Source organism: Tamandua tetradactyla, chromosome 2, assembly GCF_023851605.1.
Source record: "Tamandua tetradactyla isolate mTamTet1 chromosome 2, mTamTet1.pri, whole genome shotgun sequence".
NCBI classification, from domain to species: domain Eukaryota; kingdom Metazoa; phylum Chordata; class Mammalia; order Pilosa; family Myrmecophagidae; genus Tamandua; species Tamandua tetradactyla.
The window spans coordinates 222825234-222852992 of record NC_135328.1 but is presented as its reverse complement, the minus strand read 5'-3'; the positions used below and the strand labels follow the sequence as shown (position 1 = coordinate 222852992).

Genomic DNA, 27759 nt, shown 5'->3' with positions numbered 1-27759 from the left:
TCCTTAGGGCCCAGAGCCCCTCCCGTTACTCTGCCCCCTCGGCGCCCTCCCCCCCGTGCACCTCATACCAGCCCTCCCGGCTCAGCTCCAGCCTTCCTGTCGTGCCACATGCGCCTCTGCTGGTTACCCCATCGCATCGTGGAAGGGAAGGGAGGCTGGAGGTGAGGCGCCACGGACCCCATCTGCCACACGCCATGGAGGGCATGTGGGAGCAAGCTGGGCCTTTCCCCTCTCCTCCCTGAGGTCCCCTCACTTGCCCGGCAAGCCCATGCTCCATGCCACCTGCTCCCCCAGGGCAGACCCCCCACACCTGGAGCCACCTATCCCCCCCAGGGCAGGCACCCCACACCTGGAACCACCTGTCCCCCTAGGGCAGACACCCCACACCTAGAATTGGCCCCGTAGCTCATACTCGCTCACTGGAGCTTCATCACATCCAAATGTGATGGATGGCCCCACCATGCACACACGTACCTCCTCAGATCCCTCACCTGCCTGGGGAGTGGGGAGTTGTGCGTGCATGTCCCTGGCCTCCAGGAGCTCAGGGGAGGCGCGGTGGTGGCCACTGCCCTGGTTTGCCCCCATCATATCCACTTGGCCACACAGCTCTCACCTTACACCTCCACTGGGTGTGTCACCGCCCCCCTCGCCCCCTCTCGCTCCCTCTGGCTTGGTCCCCAGTGAGCCTCACTGGACAGCCCTCTGCTCTGGACCCCTTGGTGGCCTGTGGGCATTGAGTAGTCTGCCTGGGGCCTGGCCTGTGTCCCCTGTCCCTGCACTGGGGTGAGAACCCAGCGGGCAGTGCAGTCGCCCTGCGTGTGGGAACGCATGCTCATCTCCCCGAGGGCCAGGGTCAGCACCCAGGAAGCCTCCGGGGCGGCCTACAGAGCCTGGAGCACTTCCTGGAGGAGAAGCTGTCGGAAGCTCCTTCTGGGAAGGCAGTGGGGAGGAACCAGCAGGGCGCCAGGCAGGCGAGTGCGGGGCGGCCTGGGACCAGGCCATGGGAGGTGTGGCCAGCCGCTGGGCCGCATGCTCGGGAGAAAGGCCTGGATGTGTCAGGGCATCTGTGGGCGCGGCTGCTGGGGGGCCACAGCACCCCACAGTTCTGCCAGAGCTGAGATTCTCCCTGTCCCCCCACTGCAGCCACATGGCTGCCTCCTGTGCCAACTGATGTTTATTCTCTCACAGCTCTGGGGCCAGAAGTCTGAAGTTAGGAAGTCGGCAGGGCAGGTCCTTCCTGGCCTCTCCCAGCTCTGGTGGCTCTTGGCCTGGGCCCATGTCATCCTGACCTCTGCTTCCATCTTAACGTGGTTTCTTTGGTGTCCTCCCCCCTCTCTTCCCTTATGAGGATGCCCATCCCTGGGCTTTGTGCCCCCCGGCCAGTGCAGGGCCCTCCTGGAACTCTTAACCTCATCTGCCTGTGGTTGCAGAGCCACCCTTTAGCCTACCCCAGGGCCTTTGCACATGCCATACACACCCTGCCCACCCGCTGTCCCCTGTGTAGGCACCTGCCCCCCTCGGCTCACGTGCCTCCCCTGGGCCCCCCTGCGGCATCCCTTGTGGGCCCAGTTGCTGCCTGGGCGCCCCCACCTGCCCCGTCCCATACCTGGCCCAGAACAGGTGATCACTGGGCACCTGTCTCTCGTCATCAAAAGCAGTGGGGAGGATGGCGGCCCCAGGGGACCCTGGGGTGTGCTGAGCTGGTGCTGTGACGCCCCCAGAAGCTGAGGTGGGGGCAACAGGGGAACCCCGGCCTGGAAGACTGACACCACAGAGGGAACAGAACTCAGGTGGAAGCCACAGGGCAGTGGGCTGCCTGGGCTCAGGGGCCGCTGCCTACACTCATCACGTCCAGGCCGGTGCTGCAGCCTCTGCGGGTGAGACCTCCGCCCTCTGTGTGCACATGGTGGCCGTGCCTCGTGCAGTGACAGGGCTCCCTCCAGCTGCCCCCGGGCCCCCACTGGAACCCCCTGGTGCCACTGCACTGGAAGGGTGCCCCAGGCTACCCCCATGCCTTCCAACCCGGCCAGTCCAGCCCCTCCACATCTTGGCCCAGGCTCGCCGCTCGCCCACACGGAGAGGATGGGTGGAGGACGGACGGTGCACTGGGCGTTTCCGGCCCAGCGCGGTGGATGTGGACGTGGGATTCTGCAGCCGGCCAGACGGGAGAGGCCGCTTGCTGGACGCGAGGTGCCCACTGCCACCCCAGCAGGTACAGAAACAGTGACAGCGCCCTGGACGCGAGGTGCCCACTGCCACCCCAGCACCTGGTACAGAAACGGTGACAGCTCTGCGTCCACATTGGCCACACTCCCTGGACACCTGGCCCTGGTGCCCTCGGGCACATGCTGGGACCCTTCCCCTGTGCTCTGACCAGCAGCCTGATGAACGTCTACCCACTACGAGTGCGGTCAGGGCCCGTCCTTGCAGTCCAGAGGTCTCCACTGCTCCCAAGAAGAGAAGGAAAGCACCTGGCTGAAGGAGGAGGCAGCAGGTCCAGACCAGGCACGGGAGACCCAAGAGCTCAGTGCTCCCCCGGCCCTCTGTCCACCTTCCCCCCACCGCTGTCGGTGCTGATGCTACAACTGGATGCCAGCCAAAGGCCTGTGGCTCTCCCGTGGTAGATGTGCCTGGCGGGGGCAGGTGTGTGCACCTGACCACCTGCCTACGGTTGTTATTTCCCACCTGGCTGCCCCTGGGCTCTGCACATCGTCTTCCCAGCCTGGAATGTTCTTTTCTCCAGACTTCGCGGCCCCTCGCACCTGTCCATGTTTTTGCTTGTTAGGCCTGTTGGGTTCACCTCCACCTCTCGCCTGACGGTTTCTGCAGCTCCAGGTATGGCTTGGGAACCAGCAAAACTTCAAGGGAGGAGGAAGCCCACAGAGACGTGGGAAAGCCAGGAATTAAGGGCCGAGATTGCTGCCCAGGTCTTTATCTGCACTTGCAATGGCTCCCGTGAAACTTCTAGAACCTGAGAAAAGATGCAGCTGGGAGAGCTGAGAGCAGAGAACCGCAGGTTTCTGGAGGAGGAGAGGCGGAGAGCGGCCACGCATGGGAAGGACGGCAAGTGCAGGGCCGCTGCGGGGGCGACCTTTTCTCCCCACCGTGTGCCCACCGCCTGGCACCTGCAGCCGGCACAGGGCGGCCTTGCATTTCTCACTGACAGGGCTGGACTGCCAGCTCCTCTGCTCTTGGCACCTGAGCCAGCTGGGTGGACAGTCCAAGGACCTGGACCTTTCTGAGGGGACAGGAAGCAGAGGGCTGTGACGCCTTGGGCTGCAGGGTCAGGTGGGCAGGCCCGGGGAGGGGTGGTGCTGGCCTGGACCACCCGCTGCTGCAAAGGGGGCATGGGGGTGGCGGACACGGGGCCTGATGCAGGCGTGGGCAAGGGGCGGAGTCAGGGTTTGGGTCCAGGCGTCTGGAAGGGGCCAACAGGAATTGTCCATGGAGGGCCAGATGGACGGTGGTCTCGGTGCTGCAGGCGGCACAGCCTGTTGCAGTGCCTTAGCGCACGCACAGACGGGGCCCTGACCCGGCCCTGGAGGAGAGTCCGGGGCTTGGTGTGCGCTGGGAGGGTCCGGGCAGTGAGCGGAGCAGGTTTGGGGCCGAGACCGGGACACATGGCCCCCGCCGTGGGCTCGCAGCCAGCTGGGAGGAGACTGCCCTGCGTGTGTGGTGCAGAGAAGCCCGCCTCGGGGCCGGTGCCCGGGACGGAGGAATGGGGCTGAGACAGGAACCTCGCCGTGGGCTTCACACACCTCGAGTCCAAACTCAAGCAGCCAGCCAGAGCAGGTGTGCCCCTCCTCAGTCCTGCCTCAGGATCCCCACAGGTACCCGCGTTCCCACTGGTACATGGGTTCCCGCTGGTACATGGGTTCCCACAGGTACACGGGTTCCCGCTGGTACACGGGTTCCCACAGGTACACGGGTTCCCACAGGTACACGGGTTCCCGCTGGTACACGGGTTCCCACAGGCACACGGGTTCCCACAGGTACACAGGTTCCCGCGGTACACAGGTTCCCACAGGCACACGGGTTCCCGCAGTACATGGGTTCCCGCTGGTACACGGGTTCCCACAGGTACACAGGTTCCCACAGGCACACGGGTTCCCGCTGGTACACGGGTTCCCACAGGTACACGGGTTCCCGCTGGTACACGGGTTCCCACAGGTACACAGGTTCCCACAGGCACACGGGTTCCCGCTGGTACACGGGTTCCCACAGGTACATGGGTTCCCGCTGGTACACGGGTTCCCACAGGTACACGGGTTCCCGCTGGTACACGGGTTCCCACAGGTACACAGGTTCCCACAGGCACACGGGTTCCCGCTGGTACACGGGTTCCCACAGGTACATGGGTCCCTATAGTACACAGGTTCTCTCAGGCAACAGGTTCCCGCAGTACACGGTTCCCACAGGCACACGAGTTCCCGCAGTATACAGGTTCCCACAGTACATGGGTTCCCGCAATCCTTGGATTCGTGCTGGTACACGGGTTCTCACAGGTACATGGGTCCCTACAGTACACGGGTTCTCGCAGGCAACGGGTTCCCACAGTACACAGGTTCCCGCAGTACACAGGTTCCCACAGGCACACGAGTTCCTACTGTACACGGGTTCCCTCAGGCACATGGGTTCCGGCAGGCACACGGGTTTGCACAGTACACGGGTTCCCACAGTACATGGATTCCCGCGGGCACACACTGCTGAGCACATAGCCAGAAACCAGAAAACGTGGGAGGAGACGCCACCCCCGGCAGAAGCCGGCAGAAACCACAGGTTCAGTGAGTGACGATGAAATGAGCGTGTTTACTGTGTTAAAGAATGAGAATGGAAGATTGAAAATATAACCAAGGAGCCAACTTGGCAGCAGGTAAAAAGAGGCTTAAAAATATCTATAATTCACATGAATTACTGAGGATGGAAACTTGGGTGTTAGGTTTTATTTTCTGGTGGCATTTTGTTCAAACACCGCCCTCTCTGAAATGCACAGAGATCAGGAGGAGGCCTGGGTGGGTTATTGGCAGCCCTGAGACGCACATGACGCAGTCTGCGGTCACAGCCTCTGCCTGTTGGTCAGCAGCAGCCCTGGCCTGCCCCTGGAAGAGGTCGCTCCTTAAGAAAAGTAATATTTGTTAATTCACTGATTGTAGGAGCCCTTGGGCAGCTATGAATCTGCCCCCTACACGTGATCCAAGTGTTGCCAGTTAAAATGTCAAATGGTGACTTCAAGAAAGAGCTGGAAACGTGGCATATGTTATTAAAAAGCGCAGCATTTAAAACAGCTTCCTGCGCGGGCGGAGGGGCCTGTTGGAACGGGGTCTGTGCGGTCAGCGCCGGTGTGAGGCTGGGGGCGCCGGAGCCACCCCTGGGTCCGAGCCTTCAGGACTGCCCCGGGGCTGGCCCCTCTGCCACCTCTGCCCTCCGACTCCCTTGAGGGATGGTTGGTCAAGGGAGCATTTGAGGACCTGGAATAAATCTTTTTTGCCCTGTTCCCGAAGCTCACAGCAATGCCAGTTTTTCAGTTCTAAAAATGCTCAGTCAGCACTTGTCATCTGGATGATAACCCGGAATCAGCGAAACTCTCATTTCTATGGTTCCAAAGTAAAACCTCTGCTCCACTGCTCTAAATAACCCTCTTGTGAACAGGGAATGTTTCAAAGAAAGCTGAAGCCAGTTACGAGGTCTGAAACCCACATGTGGATGTATTGGTGCCAACAACTTTATGGCGAAAGAGTCTTCCAGAAGGTCCAGCACGCATTGGGTGCCCTGTGCAGAGGGGAGGGGGCGCGGCCTCGAGACCCGGGCTGCTGGGCTGGAGCTGGGGGAGAAGACACTGTCCTCACCCGACTCGGTGCCCCCGTGGAGTGTCGTGGGCCGCCACCATGCCCGCTGGCTTCTGGGTCGGGTGGCTTGTTGGTTTTATATGATAGCTCACCAAATGTTAATTTAGGGAGTTTGTAATTTTTGAAAACTGGATTAAGAAATCTAGCTTTCTTACCAACTGGGACCCTACAGCTGTCGTGTCTGTTCAAACTGGAAGTTTAAACCTCAGTGTCATGGCGCATCCTCTGCCAGGACTTGTGGTTTCCATACTTAAAAAGAGGGGCAGCTCGTGCAGCCCATCAGTCCCGCTCGGTTCCGGAATCTCGGCCCAGTCAGGCCGGTTGTGCCCTCGAGTTCCTCCAAGCACAGTGGGTTTGAAGGGTTTGAAATGTGCTCCGTAGGCACCTGCTACAGCTGACAAGCTGATGCCCAGACTTGTTCCGTCGGTGGCCCTCGGCTCTGGGCGCCATGTCCTCCTGCTGTCCCTGTGGCCCTGACTCAGCTTTACCTGTGGGGTCCCTTCCATGCACCCCATAGCCCGAGCCACGGCTTGCTCTGCTGCGCGCCAGGCCTGTTTGCCGGGCACCTTTCGGTTCCAAGCCCTCCACTTTGTCCTTTCCCACCTCTGCCTCACCCCCACCTCCTGTCCACCCCTCCGCCCTCCTCCTACCTCCTGCCCACCGCCCCCCAACCCCGGACAGCCTTCAGGGGCGTCGCTGGATCTTGCAGACTCTTTGTTCTAAAGTTCTTTGGACCGTGCCCTCCTCCCTTGGCATCTCACACGAGTGCTGCGGGAACTGGAGGTTGACTCTTTAAACCCCAGCAGCTTAGAATCTCGGCTTTAATGTTTCCAAAATTTCCTATAAACATCCAATGTTTTAAGCCACCCTGACACTCTGACTCTGGGGTCGTAGTGGGGGGGGCCCTGGGAGCTGCGACGGGGCACGTTGTGGCCCCAGGTCCGAGGCTGTCCAGGGCTCTGCGTGCGGGTCACCCTCCTTTGGCTCCTCTGCAGTTGGGGCCCCCATGCTGCCGCTCTCTGTCCTCCTGGCTCTTCTCATGGGCTGGGACACGGTGGACTCCGGGCCCAGGGGTGCAGACCTCCGGGCAGGGCCTCTGCTGTCCAGGCTCACCTCTGTGTCCTGGACGTTTGGGGCATACCTGCGGCCAAATAGGGTGGGTCCCATGGCCCCAGATGTGAGGTGCCACCCCCGCCCTGTCCCCACCCCCTGATGGACTCCATGTGGCCAGTGGCCGGAGGAAGGGGGACCGGCGGGAGGCTCCGGTGGCCAGGAGGACCACGCTCGGTCCAGGGCTGGCAAGTGCTTGGGGGTCAGGGGGAGCTGCCTGGGAGGCCCCAGGATGGGCGTCGGGGCCAGGCCCCTCCCGGGCAGCCTCCTGGAGCGCGGCCACCCACGCCTGGGGCCCGCCCACGCCTGCTGCCCGCCCACGCCTGGGGCCCGCCCATGCCTGCTGCCCTCCCACGCCTGCTGCCCACCCATGCTTGGTGCCCACAGTGGGTTGAGGTCCTGCACTGTGCCCTGCAGACCCGCCGGTGGCCCCGGCTTGAGCGCTGCCCCTTACACCGGAAGACCTGGGCCTTGCTACATGGAGTTGCCTCGGACGCGGCGCTGCTTTTACTTTATTACGTTTCAGTATAAATCTCTCTGTTGCTTTATTGGATGGTATTCCTGTTTGGTTCTTTCCTTTGTATATTGTTTACCTCCCCATGCCCTGGTGTCCTCGTCTCCACCCTGCGTCCTCGCCCCGTGACGTTGCTGTTCCCCTCCGCTCCCTTCCAGCATAGCCTGAAAACTCTGTCCCCTGAGTCTCTCGTTCCCGGAGCCGCATGTCTTCGAGGTTCTCCCGCGTTGTGCATCCCAGGACGTCGTTCCTTCTCACGGCCCAGTACCCACCGTCTGCCACCCCATCTGTCCCCCCTTTCCTTTGAGGATGGGCACGTGCTTGTTTCAGTTTTTGGAGGTGGAGAATAACGCAGCTTTAACGCTGGTGAACAAGTCACGTTTGTGACCCTGTTTCCACTCTGTGGGATTTACCTAGGAGAGAGATTCCCGATCAAATGGGAATTCTGTGTTTAACTTTTTGGGGAACTGGCTATGGTGCGTTCCAGAGCGGCTACACCATCCTATGTTCCCACCAACAGTGCCCCAGAGTTCGGGTTCTCTGCATCCTCTCCAGCACTTGCTATTTTCCAATTTTTTAATAATAGCCGTTCTCGTGGGTGTAAAGTGGTATCTCACTGTATTTTGTTTTTATTTACATATATTTGCATACCACATAATCACCCTAAGTGTACCATCAGTGGCTCACAGTATCATCACACAACCGTTCATTTATCATCATGATCGGCTTTTTTTCTTTTCTGTGAAGAATAACATATATACAAAAAATAATAAATTTCAAAGCACATCACAACAATTAATTGTAGAACAGACTTCAGCGTTTGGTTTGGGTTATAATTCCACAGTTTTAGGTTTTTACTTCTAGCTACTCTAAAGATTTGGAGACAAAAAATATCAATATGATTCAGCACTCATACTCGTTTGTTAAACCCAGCCTTCTCTGTATAACTCCACCATCACCTTTGGTCTTTCTCCCACTCTTTAGGGGTATTTGGGCTGTGCCCTTTCTAGATTTTTCATGTTGGAAGGGGCTGATGATAATATGGGATAGGGGGTGGAACTAGCGGATGTTCTGGAGAGGCTGGGCCCTCAGCATTTCAGGACTTCTCTGATCAAGAGACACATCTGGACTTTGTAGGTTTCTGGAAAGTTACCCTAGTGCCTGGAACCTTTGTAGAATCTTATATGTTGCTGTAAGTGTTCTTCAGGATTGGCTGGAGTGGTCGTGGTTGGGGGTTGGCAGCTTATGACAGGTAGCAAGGTCTACCTGAAGCTTGGGTAAGAGCAACCTCCAGAGTAGCCTCTCGACTCTATTTGAACTCTCTCTGCCACTGAAATAGTATTATTTAAACTGCTTTTTCCCTTTTGGTCAGGATGGAATTGTTGATCCCATGGTGCCAGGGCCAGACTCATCCAGGGAGTTATCCCCCACGCTGCCAGGGAGACTTTCACCCCTGGATGTCATGTCCCAGGTAGGGGGAAGGGCAATGGTTTCACTTGCAGGGTTGGGCTTAGAGAGACTGAGGCCACATCTGAGCAACAGCCGAGGTCCTCCAGAAGTAACTCTTAGACAAGCCTATAGGTAGTCTGAGCTTCTCCACTACCTGCATAAACTTCACAAGATTAAGCCTCATGATCCAGGGCTTGGCCTATTGATTTGGGTGTCCCTAATGTTTGACATAGTATCAGGGGATTCCCTGATGGTGAAGTTTTAATAGTTCCACGTTCTTTCTCCCATCCCTCAAGGGACTTTGCCAGTACTTTTTGATTATCTGTTTAACATACTCTGGGATGAATCCAGGCATTACATTAAACTATACAGGATTAAAGGCCCTCATGCTTATTCTGGGCTCCCTGTGTTTGGATTATTTAAATGATCTATCCAGACAGGTTGAGTTAGATTATGTGCTACAGAAAATTTAGGTTCTGGACAAAATAACCCTTTCTTCCTTTGGTCTCAAAGAGTAGATAAATATAGACAATATCTAAAATTGACAGTATTTAAAATATAGACAATGTCGTCCCTGCCCCTGTATTCTGAATTACCTTAGTCCCAACCTGATCGGCTCTGTTCTTACCTCTAAATACCAGGTTATACATATATAAAACAGCCTCTCAGAATCGAGAAATAACAGTTACCACTTTGGACTAAATGTGACTGCTAGAAGAGCTTATAACCTAGGCCCCTGTTTTCTTATAAGTATTTCCTAAATGAGTCCCTACAATATTTGCTCTTTTGTTTCTGGCTCATTTTGTCTACCAGATGTCCCACAGGTTCGTTCACAGTGTTGCATGCCTCACAACTTCGTTCCTTTCTGTAGCAGCTCAACATTCAGTCGTATGTATATACTGAAGTCAGTGCGGCCTTCGGCCACCTCTGTTCACTGGGCATCATGTGTAATGTCCAGAGTCAGCAGTCCACCAACACTTTCAACTCTCGTTCCTTTCATTGTTCCCAAAAGAAAGATAACCAATTAACACACCCTCACCAAATAAAAATTCTAAACCTCCCCCTAACTCTTATCCCTCGCCCCATCATTTACCCCTGGTGTTGCTGTGGCACTGTTGGTGTTTCCTGTTAAACACAGCCCATAGCATGCAATAGCATTTCCCCCCGTACCCCAAACTTACACACTCTGTACAAGATTCGTACCTTTGCAGTAGTTCATGCAAGAACTTATTTATATTTGTAGTGTTTGTCCGTGGGACACATGGCTCTATACAACCCCTTTCTGTCATGCTCACCTTCAATATGGCAATATTACTTGTACGCCCACTAGTGAATTTCCTTCTCTTCTGTTTATTCCCTTATATTTAAGTTTAACCTCATTAGCTAATGGTGCACCCATCTCTAGCTTCTGTCTCATTGTGGTTTTCATTTGCACGTCCCTAATGGCTGATGATACTGGACATCTTTTCATGTGTTTATTGGCCATGTGTATATCTTTTTCGGAAAAATATCTGTTCAAGTCCTTTGCCTATTTATTTTTCTTTGCCCGTTTTTTAATTGACTTGTCTTTTTATTGTCGTATTGAAAAAATTCTTTATATATTCTTGGTATTAAATCTTTATCAGTTATATGATTTCCAAATATTTTCTCCTGTGTTTTTATTGTTATATTGGAAAAAATCTTTATATATTTTTGGTATTAAATCCTTATCACATATATGATTTCCAAATATTTTCTCCTGTTCTGTAGGCTGTTTTTTTCACTTTCTTGATGGTTTCCTTCAGTGCACAAGAATTCTTAACTTTGGTTGCTTGTGCTTTTGGTATCATGTCTCAGAATCCATTGCTGAATCCCAGGTCCTGGAGGTTTGCCTCTGTGTCATCCTTTAAGAAGCTTATAGTTTTAACACTTGTAGGTCCTTGATCCATCTTGAGTTGGTTTTTGTATGTGGTTGTGGTGGGGCTCTAACTCCACTCTTCTGCATGTGGATTTCTGGTTTTCACGATACCATTTGTGGAAGAGACCATTGTTTCTCCATTGTATGTACTCAGCACACTCACAAACAATCAACTGGTTAAAATTTTCTGTAATACAGAGTCTGAATCAGCCTCTCTGGGCAGCTCATTTAGACGGCCTGGACTCCCGGAGTCCATAGCGGGAACGAGGCCTTGTCATTCTCTGTGGCTTGGTGTGGTGTGAGGAAACATCTCAGACTAGGGTGGGATGAGAATTTAAAGATATTGGTCAGCTCTTGGATCTTAGGCTAGAGTCCCTTCTCCCCAAGGCACAGGAGGTAAAGTCTGGTTGTTCAGAGAACTTGTTTCCTTCCAGAAAGGCCATAAATGGATGACATATTTTTAAAACTTTATGAATTGCTGGATTCTAGCAGTCCTATAAGAACAAAAGTTCTTCAGGACAATATGACAGAATCCAGTCTTGATGGCATAACATCCACAATGTCCAGTGTAAAATACAAACTTGGCTAGACTTCCAAAGAAACAGGAAAATATTACATATATTGAAAGAGAACAGTGATAGAAACTGACCAGAAGATGGCCCAGATATTGGATTTAAAACACATGTACAGGACGGGCCATTGTGGCTCATCAGGCAGAGTTCTTGCCTGCCATGCCGGAGACTCGGGTTCAAATCCTGGTGCCTGCCCATGCAAAAAAAACATGTACATATCGGCAGTTACTATGACAAAATTAAAATCCTGATGGAAAATCCAGACTTAAGGGCTGAATTAAATAAAGGAGACTCTTAAAAGTGACTTAAAGGAAATTCTAGGAATAAGAAATATAATACCTAAAATGAAAAATTCAACAATTTCCAGTAACCTGAAAGAGTGGCAACAAATAAGAGATTTAGCTTTACAAATTACAGCATTGGTAGAGAAAATAGGAGGAAAAAACATTAAGATAGTTGAGGATATTGAAAATTTGACCATTAAAGGAAAATAAATCAATCAGCTAAGTAGCAAATTAGATAAATCTGAAGCAGATTTTAGTAATCAAGTTAAGAAATTATTCCAGAATGGATCACAAAATCCCAAAGTCACAGGAAATATGGAAGAAATCTTAAGCAATGAAGATGACAGATACAGAAATTGTAATATGCAAATAGATGTTACAGAAGAGTGGAACAGAGAGAATGGGGAAGATGAACTAGTCAAAGAAATGAGAAAGGAGAAAAATCTTCAAAATTTGAAGAATAAAGAGAAAATTCTAAAAGCTTCCATAGAAGAAAAAGTGTTGATGAAGGAGCAATACTCACAGGCAGCAGACTTTTCCTCAGCAACACTGGATCTAAGGATGCAATGGAGCAATATCTTCAACATTTTGAGAGAAAATGATTTTGAACCAAAATTTCTATGCCAAGATAAGTTAGTATTTAAATGTGATGGTGAAATAAAGGCCTGCAAAGCCTCAGAAAATTTATTGCCTGCAAGTCTTCTATGAAAGAATTACTTAAGGATGTGCTCTCACTAAATGGAAAAATAAACTAAGAAGGAAGAAGACATGGGGTTCAAGAAAAAGTGTGTAAAACTCCAGTAGGCACAAAACATTGAGATAGAACAACTTGTGATGGTTTGAGCTTTCTGTTTATTAAAGAGGCAAAGGTTGCTGAGCCAGAAGAGACAAAGAACTTAGAAGCTCAGGAAGAAGAGTCTTCAATGTGGAAGGAGAAAGAAGCATCTGAGTTGATGGAAGAAGGAACCTCAGAGCTGGAGAGGAGAGGAGGGGAGGAGGGTGTGACTTCAGACCTGGAGGAGGGGAGGAGGAGAGGAGGGGAGGAGGAGAGGAGGGGAGGAGGGTGTGACCTCAGACCTGGAGGAGGAGAGGAGGGGAGGAGGGTGTGACCTCAGACCTGGAGGAGGAGAGGAGGGGAGGAGGATGTGACTACAGACCTGGAGGAGGAGAGGAGGGGAGGAGGGTGTGACTTCAGACCTGGAGGAGGAGAGGAGGAGAGGAGGGGAGGAGGGTGTGACCTCAGACCTGGAGGAGGAGAGGAGGAGAGGAGGGGAGGAGGGTGTGACCTCAGACCTGGAATAGGAGAGGAGGGGAGGAGGGTGTAGTCTCAGAGCTGGAGGAGGAGGGAGAAGAGGCCTCAGGGTTTACGTGAGGAATGGGACTCAACCTTTCAGGGTCAAACTGTGATAGATGCAAAGCATGAAGTGAGAGAATACCCAGGGGATGTCAAAAAGGTAGAGGATACTGAACCAGAGAAAGAAGAAACCTGAGTGGGAAATCGAGGAGGACTTAACATGGGAGGAAGGAAAGACCTCTAAAGGAGAAGAGTTAACGTCTACCTCCGAGACTGAGAAAGAAGAGGCCTCATATGGACTTGAAGAAATTGCCTTTAATTGCTACACTTTGGATTCTGATAAGAAACGATCAGTAAAACCCCAGATGGTAGACAAAACCCAGAAGGAAGAGAAAATGGCTGTGCTTCAAAATCAAGAAATCAGGCCATCCTCTCCAACCTTACATTTAATTTCACATTTTACCTTTAATCTGTCCTTCACACTCTCTAGACATAAGTATGGTAAACTGAACAAGCATTCGTGTACGTATTTCACTACTCCATCAGAAGTCGTCAAGCTTTTAAGGAAAACAGAGACAAAATTCTGCAAACAGAGAAGCTAATCATCCAAAGGAGCAATTTTTATACAGGAAACAGGAAAACTTGAGAAAACTTAAAATGAATAGTTTCAAAAAGCTACAAGAAGCAACTGGAAAGGTTAAAAATTATCAGAAGTCTTGGAAAGTAAAAGCTTAATAGATGTATTCAGTAGCAGAATGGATATACTTGAAGAAAAAATCAACAGTCTAGAATCTAAGACCACAATGCAAATGGCCAAGTAGATAATAAACAAAGAGAGGTTAAGAGACATAGAGGATAGACTCAGAAGCTCCAACATTTGTTTAATAGTAATTCCAGAAAAATAAAGAGAATGGAGGGGAGGAAATGATTAAAGAAATAATTGAAGAAAACTGTCCAGAGCTAAAACATGATTTGAGCCTTGAGATTATCAGTGCCTACCGAGTACCCAGTAAGACTGATGGAAAGAGACTTGTTCCTGGTTACCTCCTGGTGAAATTGTGGAATTCCAGTGATAAAGAGAACATCATAAAGGCTCCCATAGAGAGGAAAGAGATAACGCACAAAGGAGCACGAATCAGGTTGACAGCAGATTTATTATTGGACACACTAGATGTTAGAAGTAAATGGAGCAATATTATGAAAGTTCTGCAGGAAAAAAAGATTTTAAACCTAGAACCCTATGCCCAGCCAAACTGGCATTCAATTTTGAGGGTAAATTTATTTCTTACGTACTCTCTTTGAAAGAATTAGTGGCAGATATAGCATTCCAATGTGACTATAATTACAGACATACAATATCCTTTCCTCCCAACACACGCATCCAAAATCAACAGATGAAACTGGAGAATAAAACTCCCCGTCTCTACCTGGGAAGTGTAGATGCACAGCTAAAAACATACTTCGGGCTGAGGGGAGAGGAGAGCTATAGGTATTCTCTAGATGTTGTTTGAGTGTGTTAAGAAATGTAATGGTAATCATCGAGGTTGTATAGAGGTAAACTTTCTACAGCCACGGAGGGGAGGGGAAATCTGTTAGTGTAACTGTAGAACAGGAGAAGGTAGAGGAAAAGAGATAGAAAAGCAATGGGGAAAAAGATAGCAAGATTATTAGAAGCAAATGCAAAAAGCTGAAATTCTACCAAAAGAAGGATTTTTCATTAATTATCATGTAATATATATCTTGGATCTTTGCATTTTTTTCCTTTGAATATCTTTAATATGCTTATATAATAAAATTTTCTGTTTAAAGAACCCTTAAGGATCTGAAGGGGGTAAAACGCGCACGCGCGTGTGTGTGCGTGTGTGTGTGTGTGGAACTTTTAAACTCTCCCATCTGGGAAACCCCGGGTACCCTCCCAACCACTGGGGACTCCCAGGGAAATAGACCAAGCTCTGGACTTGATGCTTACCTTTACGACGTGTGTGTCCGTGGAGGGAAGTTAAGACTACCCATTACGAGGCTTTTTGTGGCTCAGATGTGGCGTCTCTCTCTAAGCCCAGCTCTGCAAGGAAAATCATCGCCCTCCCCCCAGGTGGTACAGGCCATTCGGGGTGAAAATCTCCCTGACCGCGTGGGGCATGACTCCCAGGTGTGAGTGTGGACCTGGCACGATGGGCTCAACAATGCCTACCTGACCTTTTAAAAGGGGGGAAATAAGTGTAATAAAATAAGGCATGAGTGGCCGAGAGAGATCAAGTGGAGCCGAGAGGCTGTTCTGGAGGCTGCTCTCGGCAAGCTTCAGTTGGAGAGTGTTGATGGCCGTGGTTTGCTGAACCCCAGCCAGCATCACTCTTGTTGACTCTTAAGAACACTTGGGGCTCAAACTGAGACTCTAAAAAGGTTTCATGCACTAGATTCGCCTTTCTGGAACATATAATTCCCAAGGATTTTTAGGGAAAGGAATCCTGAAACCCAGAGGGACCAGCCTCTCCAAGATTATCAGTTAATTGCATCCTCGTACCCTTTAGTGTGGCACCCCTTCTCAACATGAGAAAGCTGGAATGGGCACTGCCCAAAGAGCCCTATAAACAGGAAGGATCAAAGGAGATGGATTTTTAACAGAGAAAATAGGATTTAACAAATGACTATGGCTGCTGAATCGCTATATTAGTATATTCAGATTCCTTCTAGCCCCCAGTATTTTGGAACAGCTACAAACTCTGGGATCTGTCCTATACCTACTTGTTGAAGTGTGCTTTGGAAATGATTGCTTTTTTTTTCTTTGCTTTGTGTATATGCCATATTATACAGTAAAAAAAGTTTTTAAAAAGCAACTAGCCATAAATGTGTGGGTCTATTTCCAGGCTTTCAGTTCTGTTCCGCTGATCAGTTTGTCTATCTTTGTGCTAGTAGCACACTGTTTTGAGTCCTCTCATATTGTAGTATAATTTGAAATCGGGAAATGTGAATTCTCCAGCCCTATTCTTTATCAAGGTCATTTTGGCTATTTGGGGTCCTTTGCAATTCTATATAAATTTGATCATCTTTTTTCCATTTCTACAGAAAAGGCTGCTGGAATTTTAATAGGGATGGTATTGAATTTGTAGACTGTTGTGGGTACTGTTGCCATAGTAGGACTGTTAACTCTCCCAGCTCATGGGCATGGATGCCTTGCCATTTAGATCTTCTTTAATTTCTTACAGCAGTGTTTTGTAGTTTTCAGTATAAAGGTTTTGTTTGTTTCTTTCTGTTTTTTTGGTGCATGGGCCAAGAATTGAACCCAGGTTTGCCACATGGCAGGTGAGAATTCTACCAGTATACAGGTGTTTTGTATCCTTAGCTATAGGCATTTTATTCTGTTAGAGTTTATTATAAGACGAATTGTTTTCTTAATTTCCTCTTTGGATTGTTCATTGCTAGTGTATAGTAAACACAATCGTTTTTTGAGTGATCTTGTACTCTGCCACTTTGTTGAATTTATTAGTTTAAATAGTTTTTTGGGGGGGTTCTTTGGGTTTTCTATATACAAGATCATGTCATCTGCAAAAAGAGATAGTTTTATTTTTTCCTTTCCAGTTTTTCTTGCCTAATTGTTCTGGTAAGAAATTCTAGTACATTATTGAATAGCAATGATGACAGTGGACATCCTTGTCTCATTCCTGATCTTAGGGATAAAGTTTTACGTCTGTTTCAGCATTGAGTGTGATATTAGCTATCAGTTTTCTATAAATAGCTTTTATCATGTTGAGAAAGTTCCCTCTTTTCTATTTTCCTGCATGTTTTCATCAAGAAAGAATGGTGGATTTTTTCTGATGCCTTTTCTGCATCTGTTGAAATAATCATGGGGTTTTTCTTTAATTTTCTTTATGTGTTGTATCACGTTGATTGCTGTTCATATGTTGAACCACCCTTGCATTCCTCGGGTGAATCCCACTTGGTCATTGTGTGTGATCTTTTCAACATGTCTGATTCAGTTTGCTGGTGTTTTGTTGAGAATTTTTGCATCTGTATTCATAAGGAAAATTGGTCTGTAATTTTCTTTTCTCCTGATGTCTTCACCAGACTTTGGTATCAGGCTAATGCTGGTCTCAAAGAATGAATTAGGATGTTCCCTCTTCTTGAGTTCTTTCTCTAAAGGGCTTCAGAAGGATTGGTATTAATTCTTTAAGTATTTGGTAGAATTCACAAGTGAAGCCATGTGGTCCTGTACTTTTTTTAAGATGGAAGGTTTTTATTTTTGTTTCAATTTTTTATTTTTTTGTTTGTTGAGGTTTACTATTTCCTCTCCATACAACTTGGGTAATTGATGCATTTCTAGGGATTTTCCCATTTCTTCTGGGTTATCTAGTTTGTTGGTGTACAATTACCAATACTATTCCGTTATAATCCTTTTTATTTCTGTAAGAAAACTCACCATTTTCTTTCTGATTTTAGTTATTTGCATCTTTTATCTTTGTCAGACTAAAGATTTGTCAATTTCATTGTGATTTTTTTTTCAGAAAAACAACTTTCTATTTTATTGATTCTCTTGTCTTTTTATTTTGTATTCCATTTGTTTTTGCTCTGATAGTTACTTTTTTCCTACTAACTTTGGATTCACTTTGCTTTGCTTTTCCTGGTTCCTTAAGATATAATTTTAGGCTATTAATTTGAGATCTTTTTTAATATAGGCATTCGTAGCTATAAATTTCCGTCTGAGCTCTGCCTTTGTTGCATCCCATAAATTTTGATATGTTGTGTCTCTGTTTCTTTTGTCTCTAAGTATTTTCTAATTTCCCTTGTAATTTCCTCTTACAGACAGACAGACAGGAACTGTTGAGAGCAGGCAGTCCCCAACCCCTGCCAGCAGCGGGAGACCCACCTATGGTGGGGTAGCGAGTTGCCCTGGTCCGGCAGCCCCCCCACCCCATTCAGGGCCTCCCTCCCTTGGCGCCATCGGCTCTACCTTCACAGACCCAGGGGGACACCAAGCCGAGCCTGGTCAGCCCGCTGCGACGAGGTGGCCGGGCCCCCTGCCCTGAGCCTGAGGCCATCTCTTGAGGAAATCAGAGACAGGAGGAAAATGCCAGGTGTTCTGGGCAGTCACCGCCATGGAGCGCAGGCTGGGGGCAGGCCAGGCCTGTCCTGATGGCCATGCTCTGTCCCCAGAGAGCCTTCTGCGGCCAGTGCAGTGAGAGGATATGGGGCCTCGGGAAGCAGGGCTACCGATGCGTCCACTGCAGGCTCCTGGTCCATAAACGCTGCCACCTCCTCGTGCCGCTGACCTGCAAAAGGCATATGGTGAGTCCCAGGGTGGCCGTCAGGGACTCGGAGCCCTGTAGTGTGGCCAGGGCACCTGGCCTAGAGACAATGCCCTGGGAGGGCATGGGATGCTGCGCTGGCCACCAGGACAGGGGAGGTCAGACGGACAAGGGGGAGTGCTCCTGGAGGCCAGGGGCTCACACAGGTGTCTGGACACCCTGCACTCCTTCCATGTCCCCCTCCACATCCCCCCCCACATCCCCCCATCCCTCCCTCAACCTCCCTATGCCCCCCCATGTCCCTCCCTCAACCCCCCCACACCCCCCCTCCATGTTCCCCCTACATCCCCCCACGTCCCCCCATCCCTCCCTCAACCCCCCCATGTCCCCTCCCACGTCCCTCCACACGTTTCCCCCCATGACCCCTCCATGTCCTCCCCAACATTCCCCCCCACGTCCCCCGGAGCCCCAGGGCTCTTCGGAGGCCTCGCATGCCCTCTGCCATTCCGAGGGGAGTTGGGGTAGGGATCCCAGCCATGTGGCAACCCTTGGGGTACCCTGTGCGTCCCAGAAGGTCAGAGGCCCCTCCTGCCCATGGTGCGTCCAGCCCCAGTGTCCACTCTGTGGGGAGCACCAGGCACCACAGGCTGCTGTGGTTGTGGCAGCTGCCCTCGTACCCCGATGGCTGGGGACGGGCCCATGGCTCACCCGTGTACCTGCCCCGCTGAGGGTTCCGGCACCCCCACCTCGGGTGCTGGGGTCTGGCCACGGCCTGGGAAGGGCACCCCTTGGCGGCTGGGCCCTCAGGTCTCCTAGGGGATGAGACACCCCCTCAGGATCCTGGCGCAGCCCTGACTGCCGAGGCATGAGGTACTGACCCCCCAACCCGGCTGGAGCCCTCCTGGGGCTCCTGCCAGCTGGTCTCCCCACAGCTGCATAGATGTGGGTGCCCTCTGACCCCATGTCCGCACCAGCCTAAGATAACAAGGGCAGCCCCGAGTCGTCAGGCGCCAGGCCGAGGCTGGCCAGGCACGGAACTTGCACCCCCAGTGGGGAGCTGGCAGTTCTGTGATGTCAGCCAGGGTGGAACCCCGCATGCCCCCAGGTGCTCAGAGACGCAGCCGCTGTCGTGGGGTGCTGATGCGGGGGTGGGGGTTGTGTGGGCTCCTGCCGGGAATTGTCCAGCTGCGGCCCTGAGCATCGCCCCCCTGGAGCGTCTCAGGTGTGTGGCAGCCCCATGCGCAGGGCTGAGCCCGGAAGGCGGAGCAGCTGCACGCGCTGCTTTGGAGCCCGCCGGCCGCCTTGTGATAGCGCGCCCTCTCCCGCAGGATTCTGTCATGCCTTCCCAGGAACCTCCAGTAGACGGCAAGAAGGATGACGTGGCTCTGCCCTCCGACGACACGGATGGAAGTAGGGGCTATCCCCAGGCCCCCCCCCCCGCGCCTTTTCTGCCCTTTCTCCGTCCCGTCTGCCCCCCTTGGGTCCTTGTCTATGCACGCGGCAGCCACGGGGCTGGAGACAGCCCTCCAGGGACCTGGGGGGTGAGGGGTTGGGGCTTGGGGGCCACGGGAGGGTGGGGATGGGGGGTAGGGGCCAGATGGGCTGTCCAGGCACCTGAGGGTGGTGGTGTCAGCGGGTGCTGCCCTGCCCTGGGGCCCGGGGGAGTCTTCCCCTCTGCAGACCCTCAGGGTCTGACCCCTTAGTGTGGCCCCACACCTGTGCTGAGACCTCACAGTACAGAGCCCTTCACAGCATCCCACTCCAAGGAGACGCTAATAAACCACCCGCTTGCCCATCCATCCACCCGCACACTGACCCACCACCATTTATCCAGCTGACCATCTGCTCACCCCCATCCCTGCATCCACTAACCCACCATCCACCCGCCCACGTCTGCTTACCCACCTGCCCCCCGTCCATCTTTCCACCTCTCATTCCTCCCTCCCTCCACCCACCTATTCTTCATCTTTCTGTCCATCTATCTATCCGTCCATCCATTTGCTTTTAGAAAAAAGTCTGGAAGACGAGACATCAGCTTCCCCTGACTCATGCCTTCCTGCTTTGTCCCTGGGGGAACTTGGCACAATCCTGGTCTCCAGACCCGCCCCCAGACATGTTCGCTGTCCTTGGTGCCCATCACGTCCGAGCTGGCTGCACTGCAGGGTCGCCCTGTGCGTGGCAGGGCCGGGCGTGGTCGCCCGTCCCCGGGCCTGCGTCCTCGGGCCCCGTCCCGGGCAGCACTGAAGTGTTCTCTCCCCTTCTCCCTCTAGTCGCTTATGTCTCTTCAACCCGGAAACATGGCAGCATCAAGGACGACTCTGAGGTGAGGTCCTGAAAGGGCCGCTGCTGTTCTGAGAGCTTCTTAGAAGTTCATTAGCGGGGGCAAGGGTGGGTCACTGGTAGAATTCTCACCTCCATGCGGGAGACGCAGGTTCAATTCCCAGCCCCGGCACTTCCCAGAAAAAATAGAAATAATAATTCAGGAACTGGTGCTGCCGTGACAGGACAGTCCCATAGGAAAAGGATGAGACGTGGCCCCCACCGTACGGCATTCCAAAAAAAAGGTCATCAGCTCGTGTTGGGGCCGCTATGGAGACTTCAGTGTGGAGCACGTTGTGGGGGGGGCGGGTCGCAGATCTTCCTGAAGCTCATGGGCTGGGGGTGCGGCTCGGAGGAGCCCCAGTTCTTGGGCAGTGTGTGCTGGGGCATTTGGGGGCAAAGCCCCACAGCCGGAAGCCCATCCCTGCGTGGAGCGGTGGGAGGGGAGAAGCAGGCAGCACCCCGGGGGCTCACGGCCCCCAGGCCCCCCGGGCGAGCCGCACAGCTGCGTGGGGACAGGTGGTCTGCCCTGTGCCCTGGGTCCCAATTCTGTGTGAAGCTCAAAGTGGCCGTGGGGTGCGCAAGGGTGCTAGTGACCTCGGCCCTGCCCTGCACAGGTGCTGTGTGCACACCAGTGGCCATCAGTGCAGCTGCTGTACGTGGGTGTCTCGTGGTGCAGGCCCAGCCCAGGGGAGCCCACGGGAGCCCATGCGGTCTGGGTGCAGACCCTCAGCACTGCCCCACGAGGGAGCTGCATCGACGGCTCTGGGGGCTGGACACCCGGGGGAGGGTCACCAACCAGTTCTCGGCACTCTCCACGGGGCACGACGTGTCAGGGTTGCTCTTCCTTCACTGCCGTTACCCTTTGTCCTATCTCAGGGCTGACCGTGGGTGGGCCCCGGGGTCCGAGGCAGAGGGCCTGCCGTGCTCCGGAATTTGCTAATCTGGTTTTCCCCTCAACCCCTACACTCACATCCTCGCTTTTCCTCCTGCTGCTTCTGTGCCCTGTGCCCCCCCACGGGAAGTTGGGGCTTCGGGAGCAGTGAGCAAGTATGGGGTATGCAGGAGCCCCCCCTAGTCATCAGAGACAGTGAGGGTGCCTTGGCCCACCGCCCGCGGGGTCTGCTCAGGGGGGTCCTTTAGGAGATCCCCAGGGGCTCTCGGGCCCACTTCCTGGCTCACCTTCTCCCCGGTGCTGACGGCCCATGGTGGGGCGTGTACACCCCTCCCAGGCTCTGGAGGGGTCCAGGGTCTGCTTTGGAGCTGTCATTTTTTTCACATTTTATGTGCTTAAAAAAGCCGTCCTTCCTCCGCCTTCTAGCCCCTTCAGGCCTGGCCAGCCTGGCTGCCCTCCTGGACTGCGAATCCCGGCTCAGCCTCCCTGTGCAGCTGCGTTTGTGGCCGCTCGGGGAGACTGTGGTGCCAATTCTATTGTACAGAAAAGCACGAGCTGCTGTTCTCAGCCTGTTTAAATAAACCTCAAGAAATAATTCTGTGCAAAGGCCCAGCCTTTCCCCAAGTATCTGACCAGTGCCACTGTCTCGAACTCTAGAATTTTGATTGGTTACCCTCTGTCTGAAACGGGTCAGAGGCACCTGGAAAGAAGATTCCATTTCTTTCCACAAAACGGCATCTCACAGTTCCCTCCTTCCCCCACCACAACTATCCCTGCCAGAAATAATTTGCAGGAGGGAGCTTCTGTTCTTAATTGGATTGCCTTTCTCTTTTGCTGTGTTTCTAATAATACTCGCCCTGGGGTTTGCAGACCTTTGCAGACGTTAGCAGGTCATGCTTTAGAGGCTCGAGGGACAGCCTGGGATGCAGGTGCCAGCCGGGTAGCGTGGGTGGCCTGGCCTGGATGGCTCTGGGCGTGTCCATACCCCGTGGCCACCTCTTCAGCCAGGCCAGGGCCCCGGGCACCCCATGCCGCTCAGAGGGGCTCGTGGTCAGAGCTGCCACCCGGGCACGTGCCTGGCGTGCGGGTTTCTCACCCCTTCTCCAGAAGCGCCTCTCTCGATCCCCGGCTTTCCTTCCCTGGGCTGCGGGGTGGGGTGTCTCCGCCTTGCGCCAAGGCGGTGCGCAGGGCGAGGTCGCGCCCTGGGCGCTCGGGGGTGCAGCCTCGGCACCGTCGGAATGGAGGGGCCGCAGCTCTCCGTCTCGGGGGGTCCCCTCTTCATCGCCCTTTGTCCTGATTCTCCCGCGCTCAGGACCTTAAGCCAGTTATCGATGGGATGGACGGAATCAAAATATCTCAGGGGCTCGGGCTGCAGGACTTCGACTTGATCCGCGTCATCGGGCGTGGCAGCTACGCCAAGGTCCTGCTGGTGCGGCTGAAGAAGAGCGCCCAGGTCTACGCCATGAAGGTGGTCAAGAAGGAGCTGGTGCACGACGACGAGGCGAGTGCGCGGGGGCCGCGGGGCCGGGCGGGGGCTGGGCGGGGGCCGGGCGGGGCCGGGCAGGGGCCACGGGGTCCCAGCTGGGGGCGTAGTGGAAACGGTAGGGTTCAGAGACTGGGTGGTGGATGCAGGGGCTGGGCAGGGGTCACAGGGGCTGACCGGGGGGTGCAGAGGCCAGGCAGGAAGAGGGGGACGTGGAGGGGCCGGGAGAGCAGTGGATGCCGCAGGGCTGGGCAGGAGACATAGGGAGCCAGGTGGGGCACACATGGCACCCAGGAGGCCAGATGGGCTGTGGGAGCCAGGTCGGGGGTCAGGGGATGTGGGGGTGGGGGCAGGTGGCCAAGCAAGGGGCATGGGGACTGGGCAGGGTGTGCAGGAGTGCATGAGGGCTGGGCAGTGGGTGTGGCAGGGCTGGGTAGGGGAAACGGGATGGGCAGGGAGTGCAGGGACCAGGTGGGGGTCGTGGGGCACCAGGCAGGGGTCATGGGGGGCTGAGTGGGTGGCATGAGGGCCAGGTTGTTCATGTCGTGTTCCCAGGGGCTGCTGGGACCTGGCAGGGATGGTCAGTGGGCACAGGGCCGGGTGATGGACGCAGGGGCCAGAGCGAGCACATGTGCGCCGTGGATGTGGGAATTGGTCAAGGGCGAGAGTCTCGCCCTCCAGAGGTTCTGCCTGCACAATGTGAACCGGGGAGGCAGGTGACGCCCTCACTCTCACCATCACCTGCCTTGGGGTCAGCTGAGCGGCTGTGTCCCGGGGTGGGGAGGCAGGGAGGTGGTCCAGAGGCACTGGCCCGGTTCTGGTCCTGGCCTGGCTGGCTTCCCCAGCAGCGTCGTGGAAGGGCTGAGCTAGGACTGTGTCCCTTGAGCCCCGACCTTCTCATACCAGCTTTGTCTGCAGTAGAAGCTAAAGTTGCAGGATCAACTGCTTCTTAGGTGAAATTTTAATTCTAGCTGCCCATACTCTGGATCTTCATTTCGTGCCCGAATGCAAGTTACATCTCTTAGGAGTGAGGACTAGACTGATGGGCAGTTCTCGCTTGCTCCTCAGATAATAGTAAAAGCTGCCCCGTTAGACCAATGCGCCAGTTGGAAAGAGATTCCCAGTCTCCCCAAGGCACCCAGGAGGGCCCCTACCCTCCGCTGGCCCAGCCCATGGGCCCAAGGGGGATCTGGGCTGGACTTGGCCTGGCCTTGCATAAAGCAGGGCCCCTTTGCTCAGTGCACAAACCGCCCAGCTGGCTGCTGAGCTCCCACGCGGTGCCGGGCGGCGGCCCTGCCTTACAGCTGAGGGGACTGAGGCCCTGAGGTGGGGTAGGGGTGTCCGTCATCCTGGAGAGGAGTGTGACACACTAGCTGCTGGCGAGCAGAGGCCGCAGGGTGCAGGCATCTGGCTGCAGGTGCAGGCCGCGGGGTGCAGGTGCACGGGGCTGCAAGGCAGGCAGCGGCTCTTGATGCGGACAGGCTCCAGGGTCTTGCTGGCCCCTGTGCGCCCCTGAGGCCTCTTTCCCTCTTTCCCCAGAGAAGGCCCTTGTGTGGGTGGCCGCAGGGCCACGGCGGCTTCCCAGGGGCGTGGCCTCTTCCCCCAAGCCAGGCCCAAACCCGCTCGCCACCTTCCTGCCTCACAAGTTGGTCTTTATTAAGTTTCTGTTGCATACGGTCTTTGCTCGAGGCTTGAGGAGCTGCCAGGGGTCTCAGCCGACCCACCCTGCTTCCGTCAGGCCCTGTTCCAGGTGGTGAGTGGGGCAGACCCCCCTCTGCTTGTGTGGTGCTGAGACCCCCAGACCTATGAACCCCTGGGTTCCTGGGCCAAGCCGCCTCTTGTTGGCATTGTCGGGCCCCCAGTGTTCCCCTCACAGGGGCCGGTGGCCCTGGCACTCAGACTCAGGGCCCACTCCACCCCCTGCCATGTTCTCAGTGGGGCCACCAGCTCAGGTGGCCACGTCTTGGCTTGGAGATGTGTCCGGGGATTTGAGTAAACTGTTCCTGCCGAGACGCTGCCTTTAGGGCAAGACCTGCCCTCCCATCCCCTGCTCCCTGATTCTAGAGGCCTCTGGGGTCAGCTCTGAGCTGTGCACCTGGGGTGAGGCTCAGTCCTGCTCGTGGAGTTTCCACGCAGGTTTAGCTCATTCAGGATGTGAAATGCCAGGGGCGGTGAAGCCAGGTGGGGGGTGTGCCAGGGTAATCAGGGATGGCCTCTGGGGACAGGTGACGTGGGGGGGACGAAGGAGGGAGAGGACAGTGACATTGAGGTAGACATGTGGGGCCAAGGGGGCAGTGGCAGGCTGGCTCTGCGTGGGGCCGGTGGGTTTGTCCCATCTGGCAGGATGACTCCGAGGGACCCATTCGGGCAGCAGCTTCTGACCACGTGGTCCCAGCCATCCAGGCCACTCTGAGGGGGACAGCGAGGGCTGTGCCACAAGAGGTCTGTCCACTCTCAGTCCCAGAACCCCCAAATGTGCTGCTGTTTGGGAAAAGGTCCTTGTGGATGGAATGAAGGGTCTTGAAGTGAGGTCAGCCTATATTACCTGGGTGGCCCTAAATCCAAGGACCATGTTCTTGTAAGAGAGGCAGAAGGGGCATTTGAGACAGAAAGTAGAAAGGACAGACACAGAGGGGAAGGTAAGATAAGACAGACAGACACGGTAGCCACAAGCGGGGAGCTGGAAGAGGCAAGAAAGAGTCTCACCCAAAGCCTTAGGAGGAAGTGTGGTAGCAGGTGGGGAGTGAGGCCCTTAGTGGGGGGAGCAGGTGGGGCTGGAGGTCCTAGAAGGGGGAGAGAGAGAGGGTCAAGGTCCTGGAGGGGGGAAGCAGGAGGCGGGGAGGAGGTTTTAGAGGAGGGGGAGCAGTGTGGGGTATGAGTTCCTGGGGTGGGGCGAGCAGGCGGGGACTGGGTGCACTGCTGTGGTCATGACCCCCCTTGAACTTTGAGTTCCCAAGCAGGGGTGATAAGTAGTCATTGGATGAGCATGTCTGGCTCAGGGGACAGGTGGATGCTGGGGGGGCCTCAGCACAGAGAGATGGTATCTGAGGCATCCCAGTGAAATTGGGAGAGGAGGAAAGAGGGCCGCCAGGATGGAGCCCCGAGGAGGAGCCACTGGCTGTGTTTTGCCACTGAGTAGATGCTCATTAAATGTTTGCCGATTCATTTAATAAAACCTTCAGGGGAAGGCCACACTACTGTAGTCACACACCTTTGACTCTCACTTATGTTACCTGTAAAATGAAAGGATTACTCTAGTAGGTTTGGGGCTGGGATAGAACCAAAGGTGCAGAATCCTCGTGACTCTGAAGTTGAGTCTGCAGCTTCTCACTGACTCAGCAGGAACGGAGAAGGAGATACCTGTGGCCAGGAACAGAAGCTCTGCAAAGGGGTGTGGGCCTGGGGGAGTCTGCTTCGCCTCTCCACCTCGACTTCCTCACGTCTAAGGTGGAGAAAGTACTACCAGCCTCCCAGAGTGTCTGGTGGTCACATGTGGCAGTGGACAGAAAGCCACAGCTCAGAGTTGAGCAGGCAGCTGGAGCTGGTGGCCCTGGTGGTGCTGGTGGAGGACAGTTGACAGAGATGGAGGACGGGTGATGGAGGATGGTTGATGGTGGTAGAGATGGTAATGGATGGTGGTGGGTGGTGATGGAGGATGGTTGGTGGTGGAGAATGGTTGGTAGTGAAGGAGAATAGTTAATGGTGTAGAGATGTTAATGGAGAATGGTTGATGGTGACAGAGGACAGTTCGTGGTGATGGAGTATGGTAGGTGATGGTGGGTAGTGATGGAGGATGATTGATTGATGGGATGGAGGATGATTGGTGGGGGTGGAGGACGATTGGTCACAGTGCAGGACAGTTGGGGTGGAGGACGGTTGGTCACAGAGGATGGTTGGTCACATGGAGGATAGTTCGTGGGGTGGAGGACGGTTTGTGGGGTGGAGGACGGTTTGTGGAGTAGAGGATGTTTGGAGGGGATGGAGGACTGTTGGTGGAGGACGTTGGTATGGTGGACGGTTTGTGGGGTGGAAGACGGTTGGGGGTGGAGGACGGTTGGAGGGGATGGAGGATGGTTGGTGATGGCTGATGGTTGATAATGGTGGAGGTAAATAATGGGTGATGGATAACAGTGACAGTGATGGTACATGAATCAGGTGATGGTGACAGATGCTGATAGTGGTAGCGATGAATTTCTTATGGGTGTCTTCTCCTCTGTAGATTGTCTTCCTATTTGCAAAGATGAGAGACTTGCCTCTGTTGCCTTCCCCTTCTCCCAGATGCCCTGAGGGTGCTTAGGCCCCTCATTGACCCCCCTTGTTTCCTTTCAGGATATCGACTGGGTACAGACAGAGAAGCATGTGTTTGAGCAGGCGTCCAGCAACCCCTTCCTGGTGGGCTTACACTCCTGCTTCCAGACGACAAGTCGGTAAGAAAAGGGGCCTTTCTGGGGCTCTGCTGATTTTTGGTTTGAGCTGCATGGAGGCTAAGGGGTATGAGCTTTCAGCTGTCATTGGTAGGTCCTCCCTGTTGCATGGTCTGTCCTGAGGCAAGCTCTGGACCTGGAAAACCCAGAACAAGTTTTTTGCTGCCAACATACAAAGGAGGGACAGTCACAGGATGAATATTTCCTTTTCCACAGGGAGAAACTGGAAGGAACACAGGGGTCACAGGACCCAAGCAGTTTCAAAAACCTGCAGGGCAAATTCCGTTAGATTTCAAAGTCTGAGAGTCATTTATCTTCGGGGCTAAAGTGGCAGTCCCACCGTTTTCAAGAGCCTACGCAGCAGCCTGGCTCTCTCCGGATGCAACCTTGGGGGACTTTGGGGGAACCACCTTTTTCTTGGCTCCACCCTCT

The 27759-nt window shown here is 53.8% G+C and overlaps 1 protein-coding gene and 1 long non-coding RNA gene across 5 annotated transcripts in view; one reads left to right on the top strand and one right to left on the bottom strand.

The window, feature by feature from the left end:
* Positions 1–27759, top strand: part of PRKCZ (protein kinase C zeta) — a 116494-nt gene that overhangs the window by 56043 nt on the left and 32692 nt on the right. For all 4 annotated transcript variants that reach the window (XM_077151554.1, XM_077151556.1, XM_077151553.1 and 1 more), the window contains 5 exons: positions 18115–18246; positions 19535–19616; positions 20477–20529; positions 22733–22921; positions 27233–27330. In XM_077151554.1, coding sequence (XP_077007669.1) covers positions 18115–18246; positions 19535–19616; positions 20477–20529; positions 22733–22921; positions 27233–27330 — 554 coding nt within the window. The remainder of the gene's footprint in view (positions 1–18114; positions 18247–19534; positions 19617–20476; positions 20530–22732; positions 22922–27232; positions 27331–27759) is intronic.
* LOC143675034 (uncharacterized) lies at positions 7353–19366 on the bottom strand. The gene is made up of 3 exons (XR_013171339.1): positions 19182–19366; positions 17912–18230; positions 7353–8209 (listed from the first exon to the last, which is right to left on the bottom strand). It is a non-coding gene; the product is annotated as an uncharacterized LOC143675034 (long non-coding RNA).